We start from the raw sequence: 9,066 nt of genomic DNA on the forward strand, positions 1-9,066 counted from the left end.
TCACCGTATTTGAAAAATGATCACATTTTACTCATCAGTTGAACAATTAAGTTTACTTTTATACACAAACCCGCCGAAAAATTTTCCATTTTTTTTTTTATTATTTATTCTTTTAAAAAGAATTACATGAGTTTTTGATTTAAAATATTTTATTTCTTTTTTATGCAATGAATTTTTTTTCAAAAATCTAAAAAAAAACAACATTGAATGAAATAGAAAAAATTGATGTAGGTGTTCAATTTTTACAGGACAATATTTTCAAAATATGAGGTTTCCCTTAAAAAAATCAATGTGTGTTTTTTTTTCTTAAGTTTTAAACTTTTTACTTTACATGTAAATTTGCACATAAGTATTCTTTTGCTTCTGTTTTAAATTAGATTATTTTATTTATTGATCTTTTATCTTCAATTTGTGATATATAGACTTTAGGTGAGAAAATTAATTATGTTCTTTTTTATAGACATTTCAAAATGGGGGGGTATTTAAAAAAAAACGTTTGTCTACAATATTATATTCGGTTTATTGAAAAGAGCATAAAATTTCACATTAAACCTGAATATATCTTAAAAATTGAACCAATTGAAAAATTTTTATAGATTTTTAAATTGAAAAAAATTTCACTCGTAAAATTCAATTCATTTCATTACGGGGAAAAAATGGCTGCATGATTGCGTGCATGCACTTTGTGAACACTTTTTTAAAAAAATATAAAATAATATTTCTATTATTTAAATAATATTTTAAACTCAAAATATTTAAATAATATTTCTATTGTTTAAATGTGTTTTTATTTATGTGTTAGTAAAATCCAACTTCAATCTTCTGAGGAAGAGGATTGGATTCAAATTGAGAGGGAGTCTCTTGCACACACCCTGAGATTCCGAAGAGAATTAGAACATCTTGAGTTAAAGCTCTTCCCAGTGGCCATGGACTCTCTGAGTCTTCCATGTTCCCCAGAAGTTGGAAGAGTTGGCGCCTCATTTACTGTAAAACCACCTCAAATTCAGATCACTGGACCCACCTTCGATGGATTGGACATGCAATCTAACCCTATGAGCTTCAAGGAATTCTTGTCGCAGTTTGAGAATTGTGTAGCTGGCATGGATAATGACGCCAAAAGACTGAATTTTTTTAAATGTTCACTGTCTGGCCAACCCCTGTTGTTGATTAATCATCTTTCCATCAGCAACAGAAATTATAAGGTGGCTCTTTCGGTCCTGAAGAGCGAGTACTTCGATGAAGATGAAATAATAGATAACATCTTCCAAGACATATTAGATTTTTCCTGTAAACAGGACAGATCCGTTACTGCCCTGGCTAACTACATATCCAAAGTAGCCTCCCTATTGGCCGAGTTGGAGGGCTCCTTCGACTGTTCGTTTTCAAACGACCTTTCTTCTGGGGCTCGGCTTATGGCCAAGATTCTTTTTGCAAAATTCCCCAAGGAGGTCAAGGGGGAGTTGATATTAATTTCAGGTAGAAGAATCCCACCTTGTCCTCAATTCTGAGAGATACTAAGGAAGCGGTTAAATGTCTCCTTATTAAGGGGGATAAGATCCCTGGCTTGGCTTGTAACACTATGCGGGGGGCCTTAGGGAATGTACCTTCAGGACCTAGATCCGGTACTTCACGGAGAGATTCCTCTATTCAGTCCAACTCCACCTATAGCATTCATGGTGGAAAATTCTCGAGCCTTCCCCCTGTTTTGTGTGTTACCTTTGGTAGGGGTGATAAAAGTGTTTCCGTCAACTGTCTATTGGACACAGACAGTGGACAGACTTATTTGTCCAGTAAGGTCTTGGACCATCTCGGATACTTGGAATCCATTGGACATGATTGTGAAATTAGGCTGACTACCCTCCTCGGCGATTGCGACAGGCGTTTTAAAGAGGTAGCATTGGAGGCTAGTATTGGATCCAGTTGTCCATTTTCCCTGACGGTGTTGGTACACGAAAATATTGATATTTCGGTACACATCGAGAATCTGGACTTTATTTTGAATGAACTTGAACGCCTCAAATGTCCCTTAGCCGCCAGATTTGACAGAGGCACAAATTTTATTCCAATTCATGGAATAATTAGGCTGGATGTTATTAAACATTTAGGGAGCCTTCAATTGGTTCCTTGTTTGCTTGGACAGGCCTTTTTGACACCAATAGGACTCGTCCCCTTCGGTGAAGTAAAGCAGTTTTTACATACTGACCATTCTGTGGACAAGAACTCAGAATGCCTTACCTTCGATGCTGTACTTGCATCGACTGCTGAGGTCAACCCATCTCACCTATGTTTTGTGCTGGAGTCTCAGGGCACCTATGAAGACCCTCTAAAGGATTTCTTCCCTGAAAGTGATGTACAAAGGGGTTTGGAGAAAATGTTCAGTGTGGAGTCACTGGGTATTGAGGATCAGGAACTGTCTAATTATGATGAACAGAAGATTGCTCTCTTTCGACAGTCTATTTCATTTAAGGATAACAAATATTATGTTCAGTTGCCATGGGAGGACGATAAGATCTCTTGTGTTCCTTCCAACCATGCAGTGGTTCTGCGAATATTGGAACGTGTCGTGCAGAGATTGGAGAAGAGGCAACTTTATGATGAATATTTGAGGGTTTTCCATCAGCAGGAACGGGATGGAATTATAGAGGAGATCTTCGTGCCTCCTCAACGGTTTGGAGAGTTTGTCTGGATTCCGCACAGGCCTGTCCTGAAATTGGACCCTACCTCCACCACTAAGATTCGGCCAGTGTTCAACTGCAGCCTCAAAGTTGGTGACTCTCCTTCCCTTAACGAGGCTACCTACCAGGGAATAAATCTTACTAGTGACCTACTAGATTTGTTAGTTAACTTTCGTGCTAATAAGCACGTCGTGTTAGCAGATATTAAGAAGGCCTTCTTAATGATCCGTCTGAAGCTTGAATCGGACAGGAATAAGTTCTGTTTTTTCCTAAAAGAAGGAGGTCGCCTACACTGCTTCAGATACAACACAATTATTTTTGGGTATGCTGCTAGTCCATTTATATTAAATTATGTCCTTAAATACCATGCAGCGCAGTTTCCCATGGATAATTGTAGATCCATGATGGAAAATCAGTTTTACGTGGATAATTTGGTTATGTCGCACGATGATCCCGATGAACTGTGCCGATTATATACACTCACCCGGGAACGATTGCGTCAGGGAGGATTCGAACTGCAGTCCTGTAATTCTAACCATGTTGTGATTCGAAACAAAATGCAGGAGCATGGTTCCCTGAGTGACCATGGCAACAAATGGGAGAAGGTGCTTGGATATAGATACTGTCCTCTCTCAGACACTTTTTGTGTAGCAGCTGTTAAGTGCGACTCTAGTGCCATTACAAAGAGACAGATCCTCAGCGAGACAGCTAGAGTCTATGACCCGTTATCATTGTGCCTACCGGTTTCGTTACGTGGCCGTATTTTGCTGAGTGAACTTTGGAAGAAGGGATGGGGATGGGATGTAACGGTCCCACCGGAATACTTGTCCTTATGGAGGAAGCTTTCCCTTGATCTCTCTGAGCTGGAGACCGTCTCCTTCCCCAGAAGAGCACTCAGCAAGAATGAGGCTGGCAAACTTTTTCTTTTCTGCGATGCATCTCCAGAGGCATATGGCTTCGCAGCATATGTAGTGAAAAATTGCCAATCTGGTCTGGTGTTTGCAAAGACTAGGGTGGCTCCCTTGAAATGTAACACCAAAGAGGGGCTATATCAGATCAGTAGGGTCGATGTGGCGTTTTTTTGTGTTGAATGTAATATTCAATCCCGGGCGAACACCGATTACAGAAAAAAAAAAAAATTTTTTTTTAATTAATATTTTTATGTGTCAAAATCTTGTTGTTGAGATACCATACGGTCGGGGGATAAAAATAGAAATCGCATGCTACACTTCAAAGCGAAAGATTACTTAAAACATTTTTTAACCAAAATACGCTCGAAACATTTTTTAACACAAAATATTCCGAAACAGAGATTTGATATGTCGGTCGGCTTGAAATGTGTTGTTTGACAGGTGAAATGTCGGATCGTTTTTGATCTGAGAAACACACACACACACGAAACAGATCAGGCCTGATAAAAGAATTAATGACGTCAGCCCAAGGTTCGACATGAATTGTTTTTCAATATGAATTATCTAAAAATGTCTTTTGGCAAATTGTTTTGGGCGCTAAGGGGAATTCTGACATGTAAAGAATATTTCTTTTAAAAATCACACGGATGTTTTTACAAAACAAATAATTCAAAGGGGAAAGAAGATCAAACGGATATTTTTAAATAGATGAAAGCTGGTGATCTATTACAAGCTAAAAAAATAATATTTCCTCTGATTATCAGTTGATAATATGGAAAAACCATTATCGAGAAGGCGGGGTCAGGCAAGTTGGGGAGGAGTCAATTTGATTTTGGAAATTGGGGCGGAAAAATAATACCTGCCACAGGCCAAATCGACCAATGAGAAGGAATCAGGTGGATTGTTATCAATCAATTTGATTGGTCGAAGACGAACGTAGGCGTCGTCATTATTCAAGGGTTTTACTATATAAGATCTGTAAAACTCGATTTAATCAGATAGAAGGAGATAGAAGAAGAGAGAAGACAGAGATAAAGGTCTCGGCAGAGGAATCCAGCCACCCAACTTCTCTCTCCCCCTCGCTGGTCGCCAGAGAGCTCAATTTGCAACTTAATAGAATTCAGAGGACCTAGGAAGAGACCAGCCAGAACACCTTAACGATAATTACAACGGTCCGCGACTCCGACCGAGTATTTCAACAACAAGAAGCTCATTCACAAATCTAATTGCTTGCTTCCATTTAATCTTCAATTGTACATACGTCTGTAGATAATCATTTATGAATTTCCTAAATACATTATATATCAACCAACCTCCGGAGTTTGTTTGCTGATGTGTTGTTGTTCCATGTAACTTTATTTCTTTTACTTGCCACTTGTGACCCCGTTCCCGTCAACGAACACCCAGTCAACAGGACGACCAACTAGACGATCAAGAAGAACAGGCCTTGAGGACCGTGCAACCGAGAAGAGTCCTCGAACGCCTTGACGAGGACTCACTGGGTGACGCGACGTACCAACCCATAATTAATTACCCGGTGACTAGGATAGTCATAATTGGGCATCGACCCAGGGTTAAGATCATAACTGGGCCGCGATCAGAGGTTTAAGGTTGTGTAAGGTCACGTACAAGGTCACAGAAAAAGAAAACTCTACCCACCTTAGAACTTATGGCCGTGTTTTTGGCTCTCCGGTGCCTGCCTACTTTATTGAGGAATTTTGGAGGGTTTTCTCCCTCTGAGATTCATGTAGCTACAGATTCGCAGGTGGTTCTCTCTTGGCTGATATCTGGAACAATTTTAAGCAGAAACCTCTTTGCCCGGAATAGACTGAAGGACATCCTACAGATGAGTGCTGAGTTGGAAGCCACACTAGGTTTCTCCCCCTCATTTCGTTATGTCTCAACAACTGAGAATCCTGCCGATTTGATCACTAGGGGGTTAACTTTGAAAAGGTTCAAGGCTTGCCTTCAATTCTGGTGTACTGGTCCGGATTAGTTAAGTAGCAGGATCAGTCCATGGGCTGCACAGCAATTGCCATGCCTCAGCCAGCACAGCCAAGTGGTGGCCCGTTCTTCTTGGAATGCTGTCATCCTACAGGGAGAGGAACCACCTACAGTTCTTCCTCTCAAAAGATTTTCTTCCTTTACCAAGCTATTGAGAGTGACTTCCTTGGTCCTCAGATTCATCCATCGGCTGCGTCGGTTAGAAGTTGACACGGAAAGGCTTGCAGCCATTCTGCTGATGAAAACGATGCAGCGCCAGAAATATGCTGAGGAACTAACATTCCTGCGGGATTCCTCAGGTAGGACAGTTCCGGGTTTGGTGCGTGATCTCGACCTGTTCATTGATGGTGAGGGTCTTATCAGGTCAGGTGGCAGAATTGCAAGGTCTCTCCATTTCGACCCGTAAGTTAAACAACCTGTTCTGTTAGCAAAGGATCACCCAGTACCAGTAACTCGGCTTATAATAATGGATGCGCATACAAGGTGTCATCACTTCAGGGTTGCATCCACTCTGGCAGAGTTAAGACGGTGTGGTTACTGGGTGCCCAAGGGGAGACAAGCAGTGAAAACAGTCCCGGCTTCATGTGCACTGTGCCGCAAGTACAATGCCAGACAAGTATTGCCCCCCAATGTGGCCAGCTTGCCTGCTTCACGTGTTGAACTGGAGGTTCCCTTCAAACACACGGGAGTAGATTTTACGGGCCACCTTTGGATTAAGGAAGGGGCTAAGGTGGTGAAGATGTATCTACTCATCTTCACCTGCCTCAGTATCAGGGCTGTACATGTTGAGGTGGTACCAGACATGAGCGTGTTGTCCTTTTTGCAGGCTTTGGTACGTTTTACAAACCTCCATGGTGTTCCAACAGCCATTTACTGTGACAATGCTAAGACCTTCATAGGAGGTGGGCGGTTATTTAAGAGGTTGATGTTGAGCCACGATTATCAACAGAAGTTTGGCTCATGTCTGATTAAATTCTGTCCTATCCCTCTGTTTTCGCCTTTGGTAGGAGGGGTCTGGGAGAGGAGTATTCAGACAATTAAAAATTGTCTGCATAAGGTGGTTGGTAGAGGTGAGATAGATTATTTCACGTTACTAACCATAGTATCGGATATACAAAGGGCAATTAACAACCACCCTCTAACTTATCGAGAATCCGCGGAGACTGAGCTGGAGGCAGTAACTCCAAACATGTTTCTGAGGCCCAATAAGAGTCCTGGACTACTTTTGAGTTTAAATGAGGAAGATTTTTCTTCCCACCTCCCTCCGAGTCGAGAGAGGCTTCTCAGGACCATGCAGGTACGAAACCAGTGTCTGGAGAAGTTCAGAGCACTATGGTATGATGAATACCTCTTAAATCTCAGAGAGAAGCCCCTAGGCCGTTCAAGGGTGCCTTTCCGAAACAGGCTTAAGGTCGGAGAGGTCGTTTTAGTTAAAAGTCCTCTTAAACCAAGACCCTTTTGGGTTCTCAGTATTATATTGGAAATGTTTTATGGTGAATATGGTGTAGTAAGGTCTGCAAAGGTAAGGCAGGGGGGCAATGCAGCACACATTCACTCATTGAAGAACCTCTTTCCACTTGAGCTCTCTGTAAACAGCGAGAGTCAGGATCAGTCCATACCTGCATTGGTCGATGGTGCAGTTTCCCTTCAATCGACTCCTTCACAGGAAGAAGCGGTGATTTGGCTTTGTCGGGTGTGCAGTTCCCCGCAAGGTGATCAGGATATGATCTGTTGTGACGGCTGTGATGACTGGTGTCACTTCAGGTGTGTGGGAATTGTTTCTCCACCTCCAGAAAGGCAGAAGTGGTATTGTACGGATTGTGCACCTAAGAGACAACGACGAGGTAGGCCTAGCCTCCTCCCAGAATAGTTAGGGACTCCAAAAAAAAAAAAAAAAAAAATACTAATACGTTAACTATATTAAGTAATTGCATGGCTTATATCCTTTGTTTTTCCACGCATTTTCTTTTTTTTTCTTTCTTGTGGATCGTGTGAAAAAAAGGATTAATGATTGCTCCAGAAGAGAAGGATCGGCGTGCACTTACTTTTAATACTAACCAAGAAGAATTGTTGTTGTTATTCACCCTTTTAAAGTTTTATTTTGTGCTCTGGATCACGTGATAGTTAATCATCTGATCCTTCCATTATATAAGAGGGGAGATTCCCTTGTCTTGTCTCTCTTTTTTTTTCTTCACAACAAACTGATTCAGTTGCAGGCGATTGAAAGTAAATCTTTTCCACTTTCGTCTGGCGAAGATACTACAAGACGGTTACGTCGCGGAAGGGGGCAATTGTTTCGCAATCTAAGGTAAGTGCATTGCTCTCTTCTTGATCTGAGCGGTCATTTGATTCTTTGCTGGAAATTAATTTTTTCACATCTTTATTAATTTAACGAAGAATGAGCACTCACTTTATGGCCATCTTTTTTGTTGAGGGTAATGTAAAATCAGCACCCACTTTACGGCCACTTTTGAAGAGAGGGGGCCTTCTAATATTTTTTTAGGGGGTTATTTAGTAATTGTAGCCTGGTAGACAAACACAAAACTAACCTTAAACTTGTATGCAAGGAGCTTTTGGGTGTGTTGAAAACGAATATCACATTTAAATTTTCCACAAATAAGTAGTTTTCGGGATATTAAGCAAAGTAATTCTTTATCTTATTAGTGTTGCTATTATTGCACATATCTTTGCCGCCTACACGGCAAAATATTCACACGCTTGTGCATACAACAATGGCCACCACTTATAAGATAAAGAAATACATTGTTTAATATCTGGAAAACTACTTATTTGTGGAAAATTTAAATGCAATATGTTATGCTATAAGTGGTGGCCATTGCTGTATGCACAAGCTTGTGCATATTTTTTTATTAAAAATAAATTAATTCTTCATTATCTTGAAAATTTATTACGTCATTTCTGTTTTGAACAAATATTGCCACCGTGTTATATTACTGCATGAAACCTGCGGAAAGTATCTTTTCCGTATCATGAAATCTAGTTGGCGGCCCCAATTTTAAATTTGATATTCCATGTCAGCACACTCGAAAACCCTTTGAAAACAAGTTGGGTTTGTATTACTGTACACATAGATTCGAAAAAGTTGTCAAAAAACAAATATATAACAAATAAATATTATCAAAGGCAAGATAAGTTACTTTTCTACCAAACTGGATACATTTTTTTTGTTTTTATTCAATGTAACATGTTTATTCAGCTCGAAAAACATGCAGTGTTTACCGATATATTGGAAAATTCAAAATGGTGCCCGACACTCTCTTTAACATGGTAAGTTTGGGAAAGGTGTTATAAATAATAAACTAGACAAAATACTATTAAAAAAACACCGAATATATGTCAACATATGTCACGATAACATATATTGAGCGAGTTTCTAACAGTATTTTGTATAGTTTATTATTTATAACATCTTTTCCTGAACTTACCGTGTTAAAGAGAGTGTCGGGCGCCATTTT

General features: G+C 40.1%; 2 protein-coding genes across 2 annotated transcripts; both read left to right on the forward strand.

The window, feature by feature from the left end:
* Positions 1–1,579: 1,579 nt before the first annotated feature.
* Positions 1,580–5,996, forward strand: LOC145277445 (uncharacterized). The gene is made up of 2 exons (XM_080128805.1): positions 1,580–3,643; positions 5,739–5,996. The coding sequence occupies exons 1-2, from the start codon at positions 1,580–1,582 to the stop codon at positions 5,994–5,996; spliced, it is 2,322 nt and encodes a 773-aa protein (XP_079984931.1).
* Positions 5,997–6,056: 60 nt separating this feature from the next.
* On the forward strand, positions 6,057–7,460 carry LOC145277446 (uncharacterized). Its single transcript, XM_080128806.1, has one exon. It carries the CDS (start codon positions 6,057–6,059, stop codon positions 7,458–7,460), a length of 1,404 nt encoding a protein of 467 aa, XP_079984932.1.
* The last annotated feature ends 1,606 nt before the right edge of the window (positions 7,461–9,066 follow it).

The sequence above is a fragment of the Euprymna scolopes genome, chromosome 6, assembly GCF_053919585.1.
Source record: "Euprymna scolopes isolate OS-2025 chromosome 6, ASM5391958v1, whole genome shotgun sequence".
Classification (NCBI taxonomy): Eukaryota; Metazoa; Mollusca; class Cephalopoda; order Sepiida; family Sepiolidae; genus Euprymna; species Euprymna scolopes.